The sequence below is a fragment of the Desmodus rotundus genome, chromosome 2 (genome assembly GCF_022682495.2).
Source record: "Desmodus rotundus isolate HL8 chromosome 2, HLdesRot8A.1, whole genome shotgun sequence".
NCBI classification, from domain to species: domain Eukaryota; kingdom Metazoa; phylum Chordata; class Mammalia; order Chiroptera; family Phyllostomidae; genus Desmodus; species Desmodus rotundus.
Window position 1 is genome coordinate 182709660 of NC_071388.1, and position 23936 is coordinate 182733595.

Here is a 23936-nt window from a genome sequence, read left to right on the forward strand (position 1 = left end):
TATAATTTCTCTGCCTTGCATGTATAAATTTATCCTCAGCTTGCTTCTTTGGTGTTGAAAAAATAGCTTTAATTGTTTCAAGCTTTATACCTCACACCGTAACATCCAGGACAAGAAGGAGCATCTCTTTTTCCTACAAGCCATCACAAGAATCAGGCTTCATATAAACTATACCACCTTAGAGCAGATACCTAGTCCTGAACCATCACTCTGAGCTAGGATAAGTGGTATCTAGATGATGATTTGGCTTAAATTATAGGTTATCAGTCCACCCTTTAGCCTATCATGTTGTCAAGGCTATGACATACTTGAAAAATTAATTCATATTACCTGTCATAAAAATTAGTATTAACCATTCTCACTTTGAAATTCATTTTCTGTGTGACTTTAATTTGGGGTTAGGGGCATGTATTGGTGAATGTGAAAATTGATGCCTTTTCATACTTGCCTTAGGCTGATCAGGTTCAGAGTACAGACGAGAGTGGAGTCAATCAACCCAGAAAGCACATGGCTGCTATGCATGGGTGACAAGGTAGATTGGAATCTAGAGAAGCAACCAACCAGCCTAATTCAGGTAGGAAGATTGCAGCAGTCCCACAGTGTACTCTCCCTCATTCTGTTATTTTTTTCTTTCCCCCCACTCCCATCTCACTTTATTTTACAAAAATTTCAATATATGTAGCTGCTTCCACCTGCATTAGGTTCATATGGATGTTCTCCTTGTCCTGGTCCCCCTCTCTCAGCTCTCTATACAAAGTATTCCCTTTCCCCTAGTTCAACCCAAATAAGTTGCTGTACTAAGAAAGTAAGATAGATGCAACAATGAAAACAGTAGACTTGTGGAATCAAATGAGAAAGGCAAAATTTTCAAGCTCAGAAGACAGTGATGATCTTTCTCTCCCTTACTACTTTATATTCAGTTTGTCCTTGCTGCATAGCAAGTGCTTAAGAATTATTTTTGGAATTTAATTAATGAATTCTGAAGTAATCGAAGTCCAGTTATGGATATCTCAACTTACACTGCCATTTGTGCTGAGGTCGAACAAGGCGATGCTGTCCTTGTTTCGGTTCCCGAACTATAAACAAGTGTTCCTTTCGTGGTGTATTTAGTGCTCCATTTTTCCACATTTTTGTGCTTTTTGTTTGTAATTTCAGTGTTTAAAATATCCTTGAAGTATAGTGCTAAGGAGCTCTCTAGTGTTCCTAAGCACAAATAGACTGTAGTTCGCCTTACAGAAGAAATGCATGTATAGATAAACTTTGTTCAGGCATGAGTTACAGTGTTGTTGGCCATGAGTTCACTGTTAATAAATAAGCAATGCATTAAATGCAGAAAAAAAGAAGAGGAATTTGCTGATCTATATGTGGAGCTGCTCACAACATGCTAAAATAACATCTATGATGCTCTAACGAAGCTAGGGGTAGATGGAGAAAGGAGCTAGATTTGTGAATTCACTATATAATGAACATTTTTGTTTATTTAAGCATAATAGCACAGCTGTGTGGCTAAAAGTCAAAAATACTTGTAATTGTATTACCCATGGTCAGGAAGATGTTAAACACTCTTGGCTGGTGTTTATTATTTAAAAAACACTACATATAGCTCTGTCCAGTGTGGTTCAGTTGGTTGGATGTCACTCCACACAGCAAAAGGTCACTAGTTCAATTCCCATTCAGGGCACATACCTGAGTTGGGGATTTGGTCCTGGCTGGGGCACATATGAGAGGCAACTGATTGATGTTTCTCTCCCTCTCTTTTTCCTTCCCTTCCCCTCTTTCTAAAAATTAAGTAAATAAAATCTTTAAAGAAATACTGCATATAATAAATAATTTGAAATTATGTATACATTAAAGAAGGTCTCTTTAAGCAGAAACACACATAAAACAGAGCTGTGTATTAGTTGACAAAAATGTCCTGACCAGAGATTCACAGGAACTCTGTATTTTCCCTAGGAGCAATGGATCAGCATTTATTAACTTAGTGTTCACTGTATCTTCACAACAGCCATAACTAGTAAGAATGTTCTGTGTGTACACTCCTTGCTTTGGTCTCACTGCAATCCTGACTATCAATCAGCACTCTGTTCTCTTTTCTTCACCATCTTCTTTTTAAAAGCTTCTGTGACACTCTTGCACTGCTACCTCTCAGACTGTACCTTTTTCAGTGCTTCTCAAATTTTAATGTACCTAATGAATCATTTGCTGATTTGCTAAAGTGCAGTTATGATTCAGTAATTCTGAGGTGTGAGGTCCAAGAATATAGATTTCTAACAAGCTCCAAGGTGGTAACTCTGCTGTTCGTCCCTAATCCACAGTAAATAATGAGGACTGTATCCTGCCTTTCTCTTTCTTGGAGCAAAAATTTCACATAAATAGGTCTCTACAAGAATGGTTAGAAGAATGGTTAGAGGCAAAATTGTGTTTCTCCTCAGGGACACAGAGTCACTGAGGAACTAGTAAAGTGTGAAGACTTTTAACAAAAAGAGCATAAAATGCCTCAACTTGTACAAACATGTCAGGAAGATAAATAATAAGAAAAGACTATATATTTGACATAAACTTAACACAGGCTTTTATTGAAAGCATACTACATACAGTTAATATACTTTGTAAGTGATACAAACTTTAAAAAGACATAGACTTTTCTCTCAAGAAACTTAAAAATTGGAAGGGGAAAAGGGACCTACATAGCTGCACCAAAAGGGTTGAAAGTGAGAAGTAAACTCAGCAAAGTATGCTGCAAAATGTGGTGGGAGGTTAGACACTGCTTCCAATTGTCAACCAGGGAAAGCCCACGGAAAGAAGTGACATCTGAAATGGGCCTGAGATTCATTTATTTTCCAATATGTAGAGGTTACTAGGATCTCATTTTATCCAGTTAAAATATGAGTTTTAAAATCTCAACTGGGCCAGAAAGCAAATCCTGCAAAATTACATTTAGCTTATATTACTAACTGATCATTAAACAGATATAAGTAAACACCACCAAAGGTTGTACAAAAGAGAGTTGGAAGGATATGATCACCATGCTGCATTTGAATATGTCCTGAGTCCCTGGGCTGCTGGAATCTCATTCCAAAGGAAGAAGAGTGGGAGGAGGTTCACAGTGTGTCCTAATAAGAACAGAGATAAAAGTTACTGTGCATGAGGTGGAGTTGAGAATTGAAGAGTAAAAGGAAAGGGACTGGGGAAAGAATTGAGAGAGAAAAAAAATACGGGAAGACAAGTAGGGAGTGGATAAAAGAAAAGGAAAGATGGGTAAAAAAAACTCACCAGCGCTTTTTAAGCCAAAATGCAAGACCTGTCAGAAGTAGCACCAGGGGGACCATCACTGCCAAGATGATTAAGCCCTTGGAGTTAGGATGGTCTGTGGGTTTGGGTGCACACAAGGGTGTCATTTCAAATCTGCCCCTTGTTTACTACATTTCCCTCGTCTGCTTTTTAAAATTTGAATGTTCACCTCATTAATCTTTCTTCTGAAATGAGATTAGTTTCTTCTGTCATCCCTCTTCAGAGATGGATCTTTCATCTAACACTCAGTATCTTCCTACATCTGCAGGTCTCTTATTTTCAACTCTTTCATTTATCAAATTACGTTCATTCTTTGGGTTTGGAGTCTATAAATTCCAAATTTTTTATTTGGCTCTTTTGCTCTGCTTGGGCCATCTACTCCTATTCCCAGTGTGGACCACAGTTTTTTCTTACCCATATAGAGGATGATGTCCTGGCCTTCTAGACTGCTGTGTCTCACCCGGCAAGATAGGCCAGATGTCTTGGTGGCTTCCACATCCAAGAAAATCTGAAGATACCATGTCCCATCAGCATTGGGCAAGATATCACTTTGTTGAGAGCCCTGTTGTGCCTCTTCGCTTCCCATCCACATAACCGAAATTGGCTTTGGGTAGAAGCCAGAGACATGACATACCAGCAACAGATGGTTAGGACCAGGATTGGGGCCAGTGGACAGCCAGGCCTCTGGTTTTACTGCAGAAGACAGGAAAAATACTCAGATAAGGACTCTTAACACAGACTTGGAGGTTCATATCTTCATATCAGTTTACACAGACACATCTGTCCCACTCTGGGAATTCATCACGCATTATCCCTCTCCCTCTTGAGTCCTTATCCTAAACTTAAAGGGATGGTAGGAAGGTATAATTTTAGAATAGAAAATTCTTAGAGGAAGGATATGGGACTGACCTTTTCTCTGGAGATCTGCCTTCCCTGCATCAAGGGCACTTAAGAGATAACGTGGGCAGGTGTCACTGAGGATCCTGAGCATCATGTGCTTGGTGACAGTGTAGTGATTGATGAGTGTGCACATCTGCTGAGCTCTAGTTCCACCCTCTGGAGATGGCAACCATGTGTTGTTCTGGAGGCTCAGGAGCTCTGATCCTTGATAAGCAAGTCGCCAAAAGTCTAGCTTGACTTCCCCAGAGTGCAGCTCACAGCCTACTGTTGCTTGTATCTCAAAGGGATCTGGAGAAGAGGGATTGTAAATTAGAGGAAAGAGGGAGTTAAAAAAGATGAAATAAGTGGAAGCAAAAAAAGGAAGTAGAAGAGAGAAGTTTGAGGGATTTGAAGTAATGGAACAAAGTTTGGTTTGCTCAGAAGTTCAGAGAAAACATAATTGATGGTACTTAAAGGTGAAAAAAATGAATGACTTTTTTTTTGGAAATGGAAAGGAGCAAATTGTTAAAAGAAAATGGCATAAATGTTGAGAGCAAGAGAATAAGGAAGAACTTAGTGTGAGAGAATTATGTTTATAATAACTAGGGTGAATGAAATGAATTAGGTACAATGAATGTACAGATAGAGATTGCTAAGGAGATTGAATGCGGGAAAAAATCGGAATAAAAAACTCATTGTGACCACATACCCCACCCTGCATTGCACCACCTCATTTTGGTAATGGAACTTACATTCAAACATCCATTGGCTGGCATGGTTGTGAAGTATATGCAGGCATTGAGCGTAGAACCTTTGTAATACCTCTTCCACTTCTGTTATCTCCTTGTTGCTGAAGTTGCCCTTGGACCAAGGCCGTAGGAAAATAAAACCACCAGAGTTGCTCTTCCAGCTATAAGTCTGCAACTCACCCAACCAACCAGAGGCCCAAGTTTGTGCCCAGGAATGGTTGTATGAGTACGAAATAGAGATGGCTCTGAAGATCTGGTCCTGGAAGGCTATTTGGGGGGGGAGAAAAATAGAATAAGGGGAAAAAAGGCATTGGGAAGGAAAGAGAATGAAGAAAGAAAGGTGCCAGAGAGGGAAATCTCAGAATCTGGAGATAAGGGAAGCCATAGTTACCTCAGCAGACATCCACCTTCCCAGGGCCCCATGCTTTATATAAAGGGTGGGGCATAAGTAGATTTACAGTTGTTTGAAGGAAAAACAGTACAATAATTAATAAATAATAACACAAGAATAAACTGTTTCATATGCTCACAACTGTAAACCTACTTTTCCCCCACTTTGTGCAACCTTCAGAAAGCACAGGGTCCTAAAGTGATACTGAAGGGATACTCAGAATGGAACTATGTTGACATTCTCACTCTCCAGGTGTGTTCGAAGGACACCACACAGACACACACAGATACACACGCACACACCTTTTACTTCCAACTGTGCAGTTGCTATAGTTCTTACCATCTTCATTGTCACCACCTCTGAGGAGAATTGCTAGCAATGGAATTTGCAACAAGAGCATTACTTCACAGATGTTACTTCTTTCTCTCAGAAAAGTTTGTCTTTGATTCTGTTTTAAATAAACCTACCCCACAATACTTCTGTCTGACTTCCTCCTTCAACCAACAGACAAACCAACCACCACCACCCACGCCCCAGTAAAAAAAAAAAAGAAAAGAAAGAAAAAACCAACATATTACTTCCCTAAACCCTAGTCATCAGTTAGCCTCTCATTTCTCCTCCAGTTCTGACTCTCCTCTCTGGCTTTCAGCATCTTCCCCTTGGTATCAGCCTTCATTCTGTTCATCTTTCTCTAATTCAGCCTCTATGGAATAAGTCTTACGTGGTATTGAAAATTCTTCTCATTCATACAATAAATGAATAAAACTAAATGGCTTTCCAATTCCCATCTAATGTTCTTATATCCCTGCCCTTTTCTGTCACTCTTTCCTTCTCTTGCCAAATTTAAATAAATATTCTCCAAATATTCTTTTCTGTCTCTGAGCCACCCCACCTCATTCATATCTCTGACTTCTCATTGGTTGCTTTACTGAGTTTCAGAATCTTCTGTGATTGCCTCTGTAATAGTGTAAACTACTACTCCATTATTCTTAGGGAAGAACCAGTAACCATCACAGAGACAATAGGAACTGTGAAACACATCAAGAAAAATCTCTATTTGACTTGTATTGATGTATATTCATTTACATGAGAGTCACTTAGTGCCTGCCTCGATACACTCATCTTGCAACACTAATGAATATACAGTTGTCTACAATGCACTCATTTTGTTCAAGGAGCTTTTATTCTACTTAAGAAGAAAACACAAAAACCAAGAACTATAAATCTTGGTGTGCTGGGGTTTGTTATAAATACAGACTCTAGACAAAAACAAGCCTTCTTGAAACAATATTTTGTAAAGTGGCAACTCTTTAACTATTGCCCACTCAGAATCTCGACTTGAGTGGTATGCTCAGGGTATTAGGTCTATCTACCACTGTTGAACTGGATCCCCAACATCTAATAGAATGCCTGTTAAAGGTGCTCAATGAATAATTTTGAATGATTGAGTAATTTGGTTCAGGAATCCAGTTATTTTTTAATTATTCAGATTTTAATATATTTTTTTAAGGCACCAAAAGTCATTATTTCTGCTTCTACTTGGTGAAATGGGAATGTTAAACAGTTTTGTTTAGGAGTAAAATATATGCTAATAAGCAGGAAGTTTACACAAAGGCTCATGCTACAAATCTGTTACTCATATTTTAAAGCTGTGTAGGTCATAGTCAAAAAAGTTACAGTGTAGGTTGCATGTATCCAAGAGATACATTGTTTACTAGTATGTGCTGAAATGTGAAAAAAAAATTTTAAAACTGCAAATTTGCATTTATTATATTTATAAAAATACATGTTTTTTATTTTCAGTTATAATATAGAAATTATTAAGCAAATAAATATAAAAACAAAGAATAAAAGTTTTTTTTTCAAATAACGGAAACATTGATATTGCTTTTTTAAAAAAACAACCAAAAATGTCTTTAACATTAATTACTCAGAATCTTCACTAGCAAAACTATTATGATAAGCGACTCATTTTGGATGCATAGCACCTAACACATCTTTTTTTTTTCTGCTTGTTAAGAGGGCCATATCTATGTTGTCGTTAGAATTTCCTTCAATTTATGTTTGAAATGGATGAAGTTTAAGGTGTAAAGGCCTATGCACAGCTGTAGCGATTCCTGAACACCTTTTTATGTGTTCTGACACTGACTGCATTATGAGATTTCTAATAAATATGTTGTGCCTTATTTTCACATTGCTGTTCAGCATGTGAATAGTCTAAGCATTTATTTCTACAATATTCAAAATTGGGTAGACTATAACTATAGGCCATCTTCCGGTGTTTCTGGCCACATTTATATGTACCTATCATTTGGTCCACAGTGTCAACTACTGACTTAGTTTGGTTGTAACATTCTGTTTTTTAATGTTTTCTGTTTATTTTTTAATTTATTTTTTGAGCTGGGAAGTGAGGAAGAAAGAGAGGGAGAGAAATACCAATGTGTGGTTGCTTCTCACATGCCCCCAGCCAGGGACTCAGTCCACAACCCAGGCATGTTCCCTGATTGGGAATCGAACTGGCTCACCCTTTGGCTCACAGGCTGGCCACTCAATCCACTGAGCCACACCAGCCAGGGCTGGCTCTAATATTCTATTATGTCAGGCTTTTGTGAATCTAAATTTATGGCATCATCGAAACACATACTTGAAATTAAAATTGTGTTTTTCCACTTTTGGATATATGAGATACAAGTGTGCAATCTGCACCAAAAGCGAATAAGTTGGATTTTTCGGGCCTGTTTTTAGAAGACACAAATTCAGGGGGTAGTTGGGGTTTATTCTTATGAACAGTACCTACATATGAAAACTGCTTGTTTTTCAGGTCAGAAGTAAGATTTATATTGGTTAACCAGTTATCTGCTGTAATATTACATCCTGATGAGTAAATGGGTTCTGCAAGTCTTTGGATTACATCTGCTGGTTAATTACTAATCAAGTAAGGACCTTTGGGCTGCTCACTGGTGTATATTTCAAGATTTCCTTTGTAAAACACTTTTGAATAAACCATAGCAAAAATTTATATACTGTATTTCCTGGGCTTGGCTAGAATATACACCCACATGCCTCTAAATCCAGGTAATATTTCATCTGTTGTTAAATTCTGTCCCATTGAGTAATAACATAATCTACTAATTTTCTGCAAATGCTAAAAAAATGTCTCTCACGGCCACTAATTTATCTACTTTCAGGCATTCTAATCAGTTAAGTTTGTCATCAAACCTGATACAATTAGGAGTACATCTAAATGGAGATAAAGATACCATGTCTAAAACATACAATCCCACTACCATCAGTGGCCCATAAATCCTGCAAATCTAGCCAATAGCTGTGATGTAAACCAGCTAGATATAACAGGCCTAAGGATGCTTTTGATTTGGTTTTGTCTATTCATTTAGCATCTCTTTCTCATGAAAACCAAGATAAAATTGATGGATTTATTGGTATATAGTAAGATTAGATAAGGACTTCCAGCCCAGATGGAGGCTTAGGTAGATACACTGCCTCCTCCCACAACCAAAAGGACACCAAATATGCAACAAAAAATATCCAGAACTGCCATAAAATCGAACTGTATGGAAGTCCAACAACCAAGGAGTTAAAGAAGAAACGTTCATTCAGACTGGTAGGAGGGGTGGGAATGGGCAGCCAGGACAGAGAGGACACGTGGTAAGGTGGGCAGCTGGAGGACCTGGTGGGCAAGGCAGTGGCTGGTGAACCAGACGGTCCGAAATTTGTGCAAGGATGAACTGGGAGGAACAACTGGGTAGTGAAACACATGGCACAACCCAGGGTTCCAGAGCCGAAAAATAAAGCTTCAAAACCACTGACTGAAAAAACCTGTGGGCATTGTGGTGATGGAAGAAACTCCCAGCCTCACAAGAGAGTCTGTTGGAGAGACCCACAGGGTCCTGGAAGGTACACAAATCCACCGACCTGGGAATCAGCACCAGAAGGGCCCAATTTGCTTGTGGATAGCAGGGAAAGTGACTGAAAGCCAGCAGAGAGCTGAGCAAGCCGCATTGTTCACTCTCTGACCGTCCCCCATATACAGCACCACAACCTGGCCAAGTGGTTTGACCCACCCTGGCAAATACTTAAGGCTCCAACCCTTACAACATTAACAGAGTGCAGAGACAAAAAAAATATGCCCAAATGAAAGAACAGATCAAAGCTCCAGAAAAAATAAAACTAAGCGACAAAGAGATATAACCAATCTATCAGATGCAGAGTTCAAAACACTGGTATTCAGGATGCTCAAAGAAATGGTTGAGTATGGTTGCAAAGTAGAGTAAACAGTGAAGGCTAGGCAAAGTGAAATAAAGAATAATATAGAGGGAATCAACAGTGAATGGAAGGAAACCAGGATTCAAATCAAATGGTTTGGAGCAGAATGAAGAAATAAACATTCAACCACAACAGAATGAATAAAGAAGAATTCATAAAAATGGGGAGAGGCTTAGGAACCTCCAGGACAACTTTAAATCTTCAACATCTGAATTGTAAGGGTACCAGAAGAAGAGGAAGAGCAAGGTATTGAAAACTTACTTGAAAACATAATGAAGGAGAAATTCCCTAATCTGGCAAAGGAAATAGACATCCAGGAAGTTCAGGAAGCTCAGAGAATCCCAAAGAAGTTGGACCCAAGGTAGTACACACCAAGGCACATCATCATTAAGTTACCCAAGATTAAAAATAAGGAGAGAATCTTAAAAGTAGCAAGAGGAAAGGAGACAGTTACCTACAAAGGAGCGCCCATAAGACTATCAGCTGATTTCTCCCAAGAAATCTTGCAGGCAAGAAGGGGTTGGAAAGAAGTATTCAAAGTGATGAAAGGCAAGGACCTACATCCCAGATTACTCTATACAGCAAAGCTATCACTTAGAATGGAAGGGCAGATAAAGTGCTTCCTAGATAAAGTAAAGTTAAAGGAGTTCATTATCACCAAGCCCTTATTACATGAAATGTTAAAGGGACTTAACTAAGAAAAAGATTATCAAAACTGTGAACAGTAAAATGACAACAAACACAACTATCAACAACTGAACCTAAAAAAACAAAAACAAACTAAGCAAAGAACTAGAACAGGAACAGAACCACAGAAATGGAGATCACATGGAGGGTTATCAGTGGGGAGGGGGTGGGGGGAGAGTTGGTGGAAAAGGTACAGGGAATAAGAAGCATAAATGGCAGGTACAAAATAAACAGGGGAGGTTAAGAATAGTATAGGAAATGTAGAAGCCAAAGAACTTACCTGTATGATCCATGGACATGAACTAATGGGGCGGGGGGGAATAATACTAGTGGGAGGGGGGTGCAGTGTGGAGGGGAATAAAGGGGAGAAAAAAGTGGGAAACTGTAATAGCATAATCAATAAAATATATTTTAAAAGAATGAAAGAAATGAAAAGGAAGGAATGCGGCAGGAGGAAAACTTGGAAAGAAAAGAGCAGTAATCCCTTCCACCCAGAACGTACTTTCTTCCAAGGAACCGCAGTTGTGGATGCGGTAGGCTTTTTACATGGGGACAAGTTCTTCCAGCATTTTTACCTGCATATTCCAAGACAGTTGGGCTCGTCAGTCCTTTCAGCAGAACCTGCCTTAGGCACTTAACCTTTCATGGCTCAGGCACCCCAAGACAAGAAAAAAATGGCCCAAATGAAAGAACAGATCAAAGCTCCAGAAAAAATACAACTAAGTAATGAAGAGATAGCCAACATATCAGATGCACAGTTCAAAACACTGGTAATCAGGAAGCTCTCAGAATTGGTTGAATTTGGTCTCAAATTAGATGAAAAAATGAAGGCTATGCTGAGTGAAATAAAGGAAAATGTACAGGGAACCAACAGTGACAGGAAGGAAACTGGGACTCAAATCAACAGTGTGGACCAGAAGGAGGAAAGAAACTCCAACCAGAAAAGAATGAAGAAAAGAATTCAAAAAAAATGAGAAGAGGCTTAGGAACCTCCAGGACATCTTTAAACGTTCCAACATCCGAATTATAGGGGTACCAGAAGGAGGAGAGGAAGAGCAACAAATTGAAAACTTATTTGAACAAATAATGAAGGAGAACTTTCCCAATCTGGCAAAAGAAATAGACATCCAGGAAGTCCAGGAAGCTCAGTGTGTCCCAAAGAAGCTTACTCAAGGAAGCACACACCAAGACACATCATAATTACATTACCCAAGATTAAAGACAAGGAGAGAATCTTAAAAGCCACAAGAGAAAAGGACTCAGTTACCTACAAAGGAGTTCCCATTACACTGTCAGCTGATTTCTCGAAAGAAACCTTGCAGGCATTTTTACCTGCATATTCCAAGACAGTCGGGCTCTTCCATCCTTTCAGCAGAACCTGCCTTAGGCACTTAAGAAGGGGCTGGAAATAAGTATTCCAAGCCATGAAAGGCAAGGACCTACATCCAAGATTACTCTATCCAGCAAAGTTATCATTTATAATAGAAGGGCAGATAAAGTGCTTCCCAGATAAGGTTAAGTTCAAGGAGTTCATCATCACCCAGCCCTTATATGAAATGTTAAAGGGACATATCTAAGGAAAAGAAGATCAAAAATATGAACAGTGAAATGGCAAAAAAGACACAGCTATTAACAACTGAAGTTAAAAAAAACGAACAAAGTAAGCAAACAACTAGAACAGGAATAGAATCACAGAAATGGAAATCACATGGAGGGTTATCAGTGGGGGGAGTGGGAGGGAAAGGGATGGGAAAAGGTAGAGAGAATAAGTAGCATAAATGGTAGGTAGAAAATAGACAGGGGAAGGTTAAGAATAGTATAGGAAGTGGAGAAGCCAAAGTACTTACCTGTATGATCCATGAACATGAAGTAAAGGGGGGAATGTAGGTGGGAGGGGGTGTGTAGGGCAGAGGGGAATAGAGGGGGGGAAATGGGACAATTAATAGCATAATTAATAAGATACATTATTTTTTTTAAAAAAAGAAATGAAAAGTAAGCCACATCCGGAGGGTGATGAAGTCCTCTCGGGTGTGTTTGAAGGCTTTTTTTCCCCCCTGAAATCTTATATCATATGAAATAGATATAAATTTGTTTTACTTATAGAGAATAAGATTAGATAAAATCATTTGTGACAAAGTTGTGCCAAGTTTCTGTGGCTCTTTTGTATTTTTTCTTACTGGATTTTTTCTCCATTTTGATTCTTTATCCTATCTAAGAAAATACTCTTCATTCACATCTAATTCAACTTCCCTTTCTTCACTAGAAGTATCTTGCTCAGTATCCAAATCTTCTGAACACACTTCCACATAATCTTCATCTTCTAAAGCATTTTCACTTTTACATTTGACTCTTACTTAACATTCTCATCATCACACTTGAGTAACATTTGCTGAAGTTCTTCAACATCTCTTGGATTATTTTAAATCAGTATTTTTCCACTCATTTTCAATAGTAAAAAAACCACACAACACTGATTTCAAAGTTCATGGTGTTGGTGGGGTGGGGAAACTATACCAATAATAACTTCAGACTTGGCGGTATCTCTCAGATACAGTTTATTATCAAATATCACACGCCGTTACGAAACACGTGTTATAACCAAACTGACAGCTTAAATCTTATGACTTACTATTTCATTAGTCATATACAATGTGCATCTAGTCATGACCTTGACCCATCACCCAATGTATATAACAATATTTAAGAAAAGAGTTTGCGACCTACTCAGGGTTTAAAAAAAAATAGTGATAATTTGTGGAAAATAAAATCAGTAGAGTATTCTGGAGTTATTTGTCCAAGATTTCCTTCTTAATTGGCCCTGCTTTATTGTCCATGCTTTTCTCATCATAAGCTGGTCTTTGCTGGGCATGCTGACTCCTCTTTCACGCTGTTTATAATGGTTAAAAGGGTCTTAAAATTCTATTTTTCTTTGTAACTTGTAGATAAATAAATGAGCTTTGGCTATTATTTTGTTATTTCTTCATACAGAGTAAACAGAAATTATAAAGGGCCAATTTAAGAAAGGAAATATTTTGGGAAAAAGTTAAAATTATCTTAACCTTAAAAAGCCAAAATGAGAGGCAATAAGGGTTTATTTGGAATCACAGAATTGCAATTCCAGAAACTTAAATAGTGTCCTGATTGCAGGGTGAGGGCAAGGGAATTTTATGAGAAAAGAATGGGATAATTGCATGAATACAAAAAAGACATTTCTGTTGGTGCTAACAAGCCAAATCGCTTTTTGTTATTGTAGGGTTTCAGAACAGGACTCCCCAAAATGTGTGACTTTAGCATTTGAATTATTTTTAGTGGAAGTCAATTAAGACTTTTCAGGCTTATTAGAAACTTTTGCCTCTCCCTCAAAGAATTTAAAATAGGGGTCTAGCCCATAATAAGCTATCACCAGAAATAACTTTTCTTAAACTAAACTTCTCATTGCCCTGTAGTGACCTTTGAAGCCCCTATGTACCTTATCGCATCTTTACCTCATAGTCTGCCTCATATACCTCATTTTAACTGTGGTCCTTTACCTTGAGACTTTTATCATTCTCTGGCAGGCAGGAATTTAGGGGAGGTCTCAGGAGGGTTTGAGTAGAATGTTCTTCAGTTTTCCAGGTGTGGCCTGTCAGGGTGATGGTCTCCACTAATTGGTTAGTGACAGGGCAAAGGGTAGTCATTGGAGTTGGTTCTGGTATCACTCATCTGGTTTTGCAGCTTTTCTGGGCCTGGAGCTAAAACACAAGTGAGGCCTAGATTTTACCTCTGGGGAGGTGACATTTTGTATTTGGCTGTAAATTGCTAAGCCAGTTTGTTCAGCTCTCTGTCTCAGTTTCCCTATTCTACTTGCCAAGGAATTTTCCTTGTTTCTTACTGTCCTTTCTCAGCTGGAAGGAAGGTGGTTATATGCCTTTGAAGAATCTTAAAAAAGTGTTATTACTCTGGTATTTCAAAGTACTTTTAACCTAGGTGCACAGGAACAGTAGACAGGACTTAGGGCAAACATAAACCTTTTACTAAAGAAGTTATGTGCCTGGCGCATAAACGCTGTTCATGATTGTGCAGTTAGGAATTGATCAGATCATCCTGTGATGTTACTTTCCTTTGAACCACATTTTTGTTCATATGTTTTTGTTACTTTTTACAGGTTGAAGTGGGGGGAGAGTTCAAAATAAAGGGAAAGGTTTTGTATTTTAGTACCTTTAAAAGTGGTTTTTCTGAATCTCAGATATTCAACATAGCAATACTTTCACTGATTTGTACCCTAAAGCAAGGGACATAAAGGAAAGAGTAAACAAATGGGATCTCATCAAAATAAAAAGCTTCTGCACAGCTAAAGAAAACAGCATTAAAATGAAAAGAGAACCAACCGTATGGGGAAACATTATTTGCCAATGATACCTCAGACAAGGGTTTGATTTCCAAAGTATATAAAGAACTCACACGACTCCACTCTAGGAAGACAAAAAACCCAATTAAAAAATGGACAAAGGACCTGAAGAGACACTTCTCCAAGGAGGACATACAAAGCGCCCAGAGACATATGAAAAGATGCTCAGCATCACTAGCCATCAGAGAGATGCAAATTAAAACCACAATGAGATACCACCTCACACTGGTCATCATAAACAAAGAATGACCATCATAAACAAAGCAACAAACAACAAGTGTTGGAGAAGTTGTGGAGAAAAGGGAACACTAGTGCACTGTTGGTGGGAATGCAGACTGGTGCAACCACTATGGAAAACAGTATGGAATTTCCTCAGAAAACTAAAAATGGAACTGCCTTTTGACCCAGTGATTCCACTTCTAGGATTATATCCTAAGAACCCTGAAACACCAATCCAAAAGAACTTATGCACCCATATGTTCATGGCAGCACTATTTACAATAGCCAAGTGCAGGAAACAACCTAAGTGCCCATCAGGAAATGAATGGATCAAAAAACTCTGGTACATTTACACAGTGGAATTCTACAGAGCACGAAAAAAGAAGGAGCTCCTACCCTTTACAACAAACAGCATGGATGGAACTGGAGAGTATTATGCTAAGTGAAATAAGCCAGGCAGTGAAGGACAAATACCATATGATCTCACCTTTAACTGGAACCTAGTCAAGAAAATGTACAAGCAAGCAAAATATAACCAGACACTGAAATTGAGAACAGGCTGACAGTGACTAGAGGGCAGAGTGGAGGGGATAATGGGGGAAAAGGGTGAATGATTGACAGGAACAATTATAAAGGACACATGGGCAATAACAAGGGGGGGTGGGAAGGGGGTGGGGGGAAAGGCAGAAAACTGTACTCAAACAAAAATGAAAAAAAAATTTTAAGTGCTTTTTCTGCTTTTTAAGTATGAATCCCCACATATACATTTTGCACTAACCCCCCTTCCCCTAAATTATGTAGCTGCCAGTGATTATATTGAGTGCTTGGTGGGGAAAGCAAAGAAAGGTAGATTTATTTTGAGTAGAAAGAATAGAGTTAACTAAATAAGAAATGAAGTTCTGGACCAAAGTGTTGGTTACTGGTCAGAGAAATAAAAGATGCAGGAGGAGGAAGTAGAAAAGAGGAAGAGGGAGAGGAGAGGGACAGGAGGAGGAGAAGAAGCTGAAAGAGTGGAGGAAGGCAGAGTGCTGCAGAACCTTAAGTTTCTTCAGCTCAGCTTTTTTTGGCAGAAGTGATCCTTATCATTCCATGAAGCAACTGGTACTTGAGTCATGGTTTCATTGGAGATTTTGAGCTTTCTCAGCCAGCTCTCCACTCCTGAGTGTGCTCTTGGCTGTGGTGGATAAAGAATAAGATACGAAGGAGAAAAAAAAGGGGCTATCAGGAACTAGCTGAGGAATACTGAAAACTGGGAGAGCAAAACTGGAAGACAATTAAGATACAAAACGGGTGATCGAAGGTGATGCGGATTCTGGCCAACAGGATCCTGTGTTGTGGCAGCAATAGATAAATACACACGGACTACAGAAATCCTGTGGAGAAAAAGGGAGGGCATGGCCATTCTCTAAGTGAGAGAGGTTGAGAGGGCTAGAGAGAGCCCAAGAGAGAGTGCTAACCCCTGCCTGGACAGGCTTTTATTGCTTTTCTGGGCACATTACATCAAGGATGGTCCTCATTTACTATGCACAGGTTCACTGTAGGTGATTACCTTTTACAGACAACAAAAGACAGAATACTGCTAATTACTTCAAAGAGAAAGATGTTGCAGCTCAAGGGGGAAAGTGGTTGAACTGGTTACACTCCATACTTGGGTGGTTTAGCACAGACTTTAGTAAGTTAAGGATACTCAGTAAACATTGGCTGCCTCAATTCAGGGTGAGGGAGTTTTAGGAAAATCAAGTCTCATAGCAGCCTAGGTACAATGCAGGCCTGATTCCCCATGGGAGAACCTGTCCATGGGCGTGGGTCCTGCCTGCCGAACCTCGCACCCACTTGCTTTTCGAAGTGGGAGCTGGGCTACATTTCCCACGCATGGAATAGTTCCCTATAGGAAGGAAACCAGAACCAGTAGAGAAGTTGTCTCTTCAGGTCACTAAGAATCATGTATTCCCCAAAAAACCCCGAGGAGAGAACTTAGATAAATGTGATATATCCTGATTAGAACTCAACCAGGCAGGGTAACCAGCTACCCTAGGGAAGTCCATCATTTCTGCTATGTCTTTAGAACTCCCTGGAGATCCCTCCTTCTGATCCATTGGTGTTCAGGCTGCAAGCATACTCATGTTCTTTCTAACAGTTGTCATGTGGTGTTTTCTAAAACATCATCAGAGCTTTTGAATTCTTCTCTCAGTAAAGCTCTTCAGAACCCAAATGTAAGCTCCCCTCCCACACAATCTCACATACTCACCTGAATTCCCACTCTACACAAGCAGTAACCTCAACTTCCCTGCTAGAGGAATCCACTGCCTCTTATAATCCTGTACCTTTTTACAGAGCTACTTCTCTTTGTAAAAACATTTTTATTATTTATTTTTTTAATATTTTATTTATTTTTAGAGAGAGGGGAAGAGAGGTCAAAAGAGGGGGAGAGAAACATCAATGTGTGGTTGCTTCTTGTGCATCCCTTACTGGGAATCCAGCTGGCAACCCTTTGGTTCATAGGTCAGTACTCAATCCACTGAGCCACACCAGCCAGAGCACAGAGCTGCTTTTTCATCCCACTTGACTTAAAGCTTTTCTGTTCTCTTTCTGGCATCCATCATCCATTTGTGCATCTGATATGAGTGCTTCTTGCCTTTCACAGCAAATCTCTTATACTGAAAGGATGTTAGTGTACTGGGAAGCCTGAGGTAACCATTTGCTACAGTGTGTAAGCATAATGGGAAGATTTGTGGGGAAGGAAAAAGATTTTTATCAGCAGGGTCCCAAATTTGAGGGGCCTGGGAGCCTGCTTCCTTCCAGCCCTCCTCTTCTGCAAAGCACAGAAATGCCCGTGCTCCCAAAAAAGGCTAAAAACCAAATCAATGACTAGAAGTTCACCATTATTGCTTATCTGTCCTTTTGGAGCTTGAGATGGCTAGACAAACAGGTTTCCATCCTCAGGCTCACTCTCTCTGGTGTGTGTACACTTGTGGGTTTCAGCAAAACCATCGCTTCCTGCAGCTCTCTCTCTCCTGGGGTATGGGGTGTGCTGCCAATTCACTTTGGACAGTTATGCAGGGGAAGCTCCATCCGTGGGGCCCTGGTGCTCAAGGCTGCCTGTGCCGCTGGGGCAGAGGAACTTCCCCAGCTTATGCCTCCATGTGCTGTTCCCAGCCTCCACACACTGCTCTCAGGGCTAGAGAACGTGGTCCAGGACCGGTGAGGTGCACTGCACAGGGTCACAGTGTCCCAAGGGCTAGCACCTGGGAAGGAACATATCCCACCCAGGCTCTATGAGCTGGCTTTTGACTGTGTGAGGCCTAAGCCCCAAACAGGCTCAGCATCTACTGGTCCTGCAAGTTGTCCGGTGCTCTACTCCAACCGCAGTAAGGGGAAAGCCAAAAAGACCAAGAGAGCAAGCTTCTCCCTGGCTTCTGTTTTTAAAGCCCGTGCCCAAAACTCCCTGGGCGGTGGAAGTGTCCAGCCTTGCAACCAATGTGGGCCGATGTCGGCCATGTTTGTCTTTGTACATCTTTTAGCCACTATGTTCACAAGGGGGTAAGATCTCCAGTCACATGTAGGAGTACCAGGTCTCAGCCCAGGGTGGGGTGTGTCCTGTGCCCTGCTATAGCTTGCTGACCTCCATCATACACATGTATTTTGACCGTTTTGGCCCTGTGCAGTCTCAGTACAAGCTTCCTCCAACTGGGTCACACACTGTTTACTGTCGCCTCGGCAGCAGCCTTCTCCTGCAGTCCCTCCCCTCTCCTGGAAGGCACCTGATTCCAGCAAGTTGCTGCTTTAATTTACATCCCTTAGCATTCCCCAGCTCTCTCCCTTTGGGGGTCCCTCTGTAGAAATGCAGGTTCTTCCATTAATTTGCAGATCGTCTCTGTCCCTCCTCCTGCTGGGTCTGCTGAGCTGTTGTTTGCACAGGGCTGCTTTACACTTGCCCAAGGCGGCCTACTCTTGCCAGCCTTTCTTTCCGGGAGGGTAGGCTCTCACCTGCTACTGTTTCAATCCATTGCCTTGGGGTCTCTCCAGGCCCCTGTCTTCTCGCAGGTACAGTTTCTGTGCTACATTGGGGTTCCCCCCAATTGGGATCTCTCCTGTTCCCTAGCTATGTGGCCTGACTTACCCAGTTACATTAGGATTGAGAATCAAGATAAATTACTGGATGAGACACCTGCTAACCGGATGCAGTACCTGCTATCCGGATGCAGTGAACTGAAAAAACATATCAGCATTCTGGCCTTAGTTTTCTTATCTGTAAAATAACTGAGTTGAAAGAAATAAATGTTTTCTGATACTGTCACCTTTGGCTCTAGAATTCTATATGTCTTACTGGGCTCCCCTTTTTCCCATCCATGTGTTTTCTTCTTCCCACTCTGCTTTTCTCTCCCTTTTTTAAACTTTACTTTTCAGTTACAGTTTACATTCAGTATTATTTAGTATTAGTTTTAGGTGTACAGCATAGTGGTTAGAAAATCGTATCTTTACAAAGTGTTCCCTCTAATATTTTCAGTACTCACCTGTCACCATACATAGTTACTACAATATTATTGACTATATTCCTTATGTTGTACTTTATATTCCGATGACTATTTTGTAACTATCAATTTATACTTCTTAATCTCTTCACTTATTTCACCCATTCCCCCATTTCCTGCCCAACCCCCTCAACCATCAGTCTCTTCTATAACTTTCTTTCAATTTTCTTTGTCTAGTTTGTTGTACAGATTCCAGGTATAAATGAAATCAGGTGATGTTTTTCTTTCTCTGACTGACTTTTTTCATTTAGCACAATACCTTCTAGATCTACCCATGATGTCACAAATGGTAAGATTTCATTGTTTTTTATGGCCAAGTAATATTCCATTGTATCTGTGTACCACAAAATTTATATCCACTTGTCTATCGATGAGCAGTTGAGTTGTTTCCATATCTTGGTGCCTCCATATTTCTCACTTTTCCATGTCTGAGCAGTCAGTCATTCTCCCATTTAGCCTCCAGCACAGCTCCTAACCTCCTTTCTATTTTCTCATACTCCCTATTCATTCAATACAATCTCAGTCTTCCCTGACTCACTTTAAAACCTAAAGCATTGTTTCATTACATGATTCTTACATTCCTGTATATAATGTGTAAAACACAGTTACGGATTTATTTCTGAAACGATGGCACACAACATTACCTGAAAAGACATTGAGAACCCTGAGAAAGAACATACCTACTAAGAAGGGATTCTGGTGGCCCAACTGGGCTTATATTTTAAAAATAAACAAAAACCGGGGCATAGCAGCTATTTCTAAATAAGGGCCTTTCATGCAAACTGCACTTAAGGGAGAAGACTGCATTAAGCTGCCTGTCTCCTGTACTGAACCAAAATTTTGCACTTTGTTTCAGTCCTCTGAGCTAGCTCTTACGAAGAAGCTTTTAGAATTTTGTTTCACCTAATAGGACTCTATGACTTTGCCCATCCAATTGGAGATGAACAGCTGTAGCCCCATCAATATCTTCACCAACCAATCAGAATAGCTTCATTCTGACTAGTCAGAATAGTGCCTTTTGAACCAGTCAGACTTCAAAGATTTTCATTAGGACAGAGCAGTCAGGAACCAGGGCAGGGACTTCTGTCTACATTAGTCAGCTCCCCTGTGGCTCAGAGGAGCACACTTTCCCTTGCCAATGAAGGCTGAAGAGCATGTCCCCATCTGGACCTGAAACACTAAAGACATCTTGATGGAACACAGCAGAGCAGAGCAAGCCAGAAAAGTGCAGGGTGGAGCACACTGGATCAGGTTGAGCAGACTAGAGCAGAGCAGAGCTGTCTAGCTGAAGAGGGTTCTTGACCCAGGGTCTCTTCGTAGCCATGCTGTTTATATAGCTGTGCTGTATTACAATTGAGTGGTTTTGCACTGAATAAAGTTTAATTATTCACCGCATCCGAAATCTAGAATTCCTGTTGGTATTGATTTGGCACCAACAACCATCAATTGACAACATATAATACAAAGTCTCAGGCATACAAGATAAAAAATATATTTTAATTATTTTTAAATGCAGAGCTGCTTTCACAGCGAAGTCAAGGAACAAAACAATAAAGGGGAATCAAGAATCAAACAGGACCTGATATTTAGGTGTTCGAGCATTGTATGGGTTCCCTTCGGTTTGACTGTTGTGGTCACTGGGATCAGGAGATAAGACCCTGATACCAGGTAAACAAGGTGAAAGTTGCAACTCACTCTTCTACTACACACTCATCTCAGTAACAAGATAAAAAGAAAAAAATTCACGTAATTACATAGGGGAGGAAGTTTTTCTATCTTTCTATATTCACTGACTGCTGGCTTTTTTTCTTTATTTCCTTCCCACCTTCCCTCACTCTCTCCCTCTTTCTCTCCCTCTGTCCTTAAGAATTACTAATTACAAGTCTGAGATTAGAGTCCGAAAATATTTTACATGTGTGATCCTGAAATAACAAAGTTAAGGAGCTGCTGAATATGTAAAACAGAAATTAAGAGGTATGAAGACTAAAAAGATGACATAAACTGAATAGAAATTTCCTTAGAATATATAACACATGGACTTCAGCCAAGATGGAGGTGTAGTTAGATATACTGTGCCGCCTCGTACAACAAAAAGAAGGAAAACAGCCAATTTAAAAACAAAAAACAACCAGAACTGCCAGAAAATTGAACTGTATGGAAGTCCAACGGCTAAGGCATGAAAGAAGAAACATTCATCCAGACAGATAGGAGGGGTGGAGATGGCCAGCTGGGGCAGAAAAGACTTGTGGCAAGATGGTGGCTGGGGGACCAGCGCAGGCAGTACCACATTTGCATGTGGATAAACCAGGAGGAACACCTGGGGAGTGAGACAGACTAAGCAACCCAGGGATCCAGCAAGGGGAAATAAAGCCTCAAAACCTCTGATTGTAAATCTGTGTGGGTTGCGGTTGGGGCAGAAACTCCCAGCCTCACAGAAGAGTCCATTGGAGAGACCGACAGGGTCCTAGAAGGTACGCAAACCCACCGACCTGGGAATCAGCACCAGAAGGGCCCAATTTTCTTGTGGGTATCAGGGGAAGTGACTGAAAGCCGGCAGAGAGCCCAGCAAGTGGCATTGTTCCCTCTCGGACCGCTCCCCCATGTACCGCATCACAATGTAGCAACATGGGTAGCCCTGCCCTAGTGAATACTTAAGGCTCTGCTCTTTACTACATAACAGGCACATCGAGACAAAAGGCCCAAATGAAAAAACAGATCAAAGCTGCAGAAAAAATATAACTAAGTGATGAAGAGATAACCAACCTATCAGATGCACAGTTCAAAACACTGGTAATCAGGATGTTCCCAGAGATGGTTGAGTGTGGTTGCAAAATAGAGGAAAGAGCGATGGCTATGAAAAGTTAATTAAGGGAAAATTCACAAGGAACCAACAGTGATGGGAAGGAGACCAGGACTGAAATCAACGGTTTAGACATGAAGGAAGAAATAAACATTCAACCGGAACAGAGTGAAGAGTCAAGAATTCAAATAAATGAGAAGAGGCTTCATCATCACCAAGCCCTTATTACATGAAATGTTAAAGGAACTTACCATATTTTTCGGACTATAGGACGCGCTGGACCATAAGACACACCTAGGTTTTAGGGGAGGAAAATAGGAAAAAAAAATTTTGAAGCAAAAAATGTGGTAAAATATTTTATAACATTCTTTAAAGCAGAAATCCTTTTCTGCTTTGACATCTTTCGACAGTTACGGTAGATTCAGCAGGAGACTACAGTACACTATCATATCTTTCTACCACAAAATACAATAATGACAGAACTATCAGCACTGTGTCCTTCATAGTTAATGGGGTCACTGTAGCTGAGAACATCAGTGGATGATGCATTATTATGGTGAGATCTGCTGGAGGGCCACAGGTTCAACAAAACTCTTGTATGGGGACAGCAGTTTTGCACAATCTGTGTGGGTCTTCAGCTGTTGCCAAATTACAGCTCCCATCATCCCAACCTGTCCAAGCATGATGGGAGTTGTAGTTTTGCAACAGCTGCAGGGCCATATTGACAGGTCACCCTGCAGTGGAATTTACCTATGTTAATGTTAATGGGGGACACACCAGTCACGTGATGGAGTTGTGTTTGGGTGCCGCAGGCTTTCTTCTCATAACCTGCCTGCACCTTATGTATCCTCCTCCATAGCACTATAGTATGCCACACTGGGGACTCTGCTCCTGCCTCCCTTGCTGCTCACCACCAGTACACCTCCTCCTCTCAGCTCAGGGCCCGCAGTGTGGCCCTACTCCTGCCACTGCCAGCTTCCTGCAGTGGCAACCCTGCTCCTGCTTCCTGTGACCCCGCTCCACTGCCACCCCCCACCCCCACCAGTGAGCCAGGTAAGCTACATTTGGACTATAAGACGCACTCCCATTTCCTCCCAAATGGGGGTGCGTGTTATAGTCTGAAAATATGATATCTAAGAAGAATATCAAAAATATGAACAGTAATATGATAACAAACTGACAACTATCAATGACTGAACCTAAAAAAACAAAAACAAACTAAACAAACAACTGGAACAGGAACAATTACAGAAATGGATATCACATGGAGGGTTATCAGTAGGGAAGGGGTCGGGGGAGAATGGAGGAATAGGTACAAGGAATAAGAAGCATAAATAGTAGGTACAAAATAGATACAGGGAGGTTATGAACAGTATGGGAAATGCAGAAACCAAAGAACTTTTATATACTACACTTGGACATGAACTAAGGTGTGATGGGTGGAGCAGGGTGGAGGGGAATAAAGGGAGGCAAAATGGGGGAGAAGTGTAATAGCACAATCAATAAAATATCTTTAAAGAAATAAATTAATTAAAAAATAAGGTGGATCCAGTAGAAATGTTATCAACTGAGATAACATCTGACTACCTTGGCATTAATAAAATTTGTTAAGTGTTAAATATTAAATGTAAAATGCAGTGAACAGCTCTAGCTGGTATGGCTCAATGAATTGTTTGCTGTCCTGTGAACAAAAGGGTACCAGTTTGATTCCCAGTGT

The 23936-nt window shown here is 40.4% G+C and overlaps 2 protein-coding genes across 4 annotated transcripts in view; one reads left to right on the forward strand and one right to left on the reverse strand.

The window, feature by feature from the left end:
* Positions 1–23936, forward strand: part of FAM117B (family with sequence similarity 117 member B) — a 105363-nt gene that overhangs the window by 45533 nt on the left and 35894 nt on the right. The window lies entirely within an intron of this gene.
* On the reverse strand, positions 2575–5874 carry LOC112307990 (T-cell surface glycoprotein CD1a). Of its 3 annotated transcripts, XM_053918951.2 has the most exons (7): positions 5650–5874; positions 4923–5186; positions 4201–4479; positions 3926–3984; positions 3706–3799; positions 3274–3367; positions 2575–3113 (listed from the first exon to the last, which is right to left on the reverse strand). In XM_053918951.2, the coding sequence occupies exons 1-7, from the start codon at positions 5708–5710 to the stop codon at positions 3071–3073; spliced, it is 894 nt and encodes a 297-aa protein (XP_053774926.1). In that variant the 5' UTR covers positions 5711–5874; the 3' UTR covers positions 2575–3070. The 3 variants fall into 3 exon arrangements, with proteins under 3 accessions (XP_053774926.1, XP_053774925.1, XP_024419952.3); XM_053918950.2 differs by having other exon boundaries at positions 3274–3331; positions 3706–3984; XM_024564184.4 differs by having other exon boundaries at positions 3706–3984.

Coding starts and splice junctions, on each gene's coding strand:
- LOC112307990 (XM_024564184.4), bottom strand. CDS start 5,710: ATGCTCTTGTTGCAAATTCCATTGCTAGCAATTCTCCTCAGAGGTGGT. Junction 5,187..5,649: donor AGGTGGTGACAATGAAGATG/GTAAGAACTATA, acceptor CCCCCCAAATAG/CCTTCCAGGACCAGATCTTC. Junction 3,368..3,705: donor GGACATCATCCTCTATATGG/GTAAGAAAAAAC, acceptor CCAAACCCACAG/ACCATCCTAACTCCAAGGGC.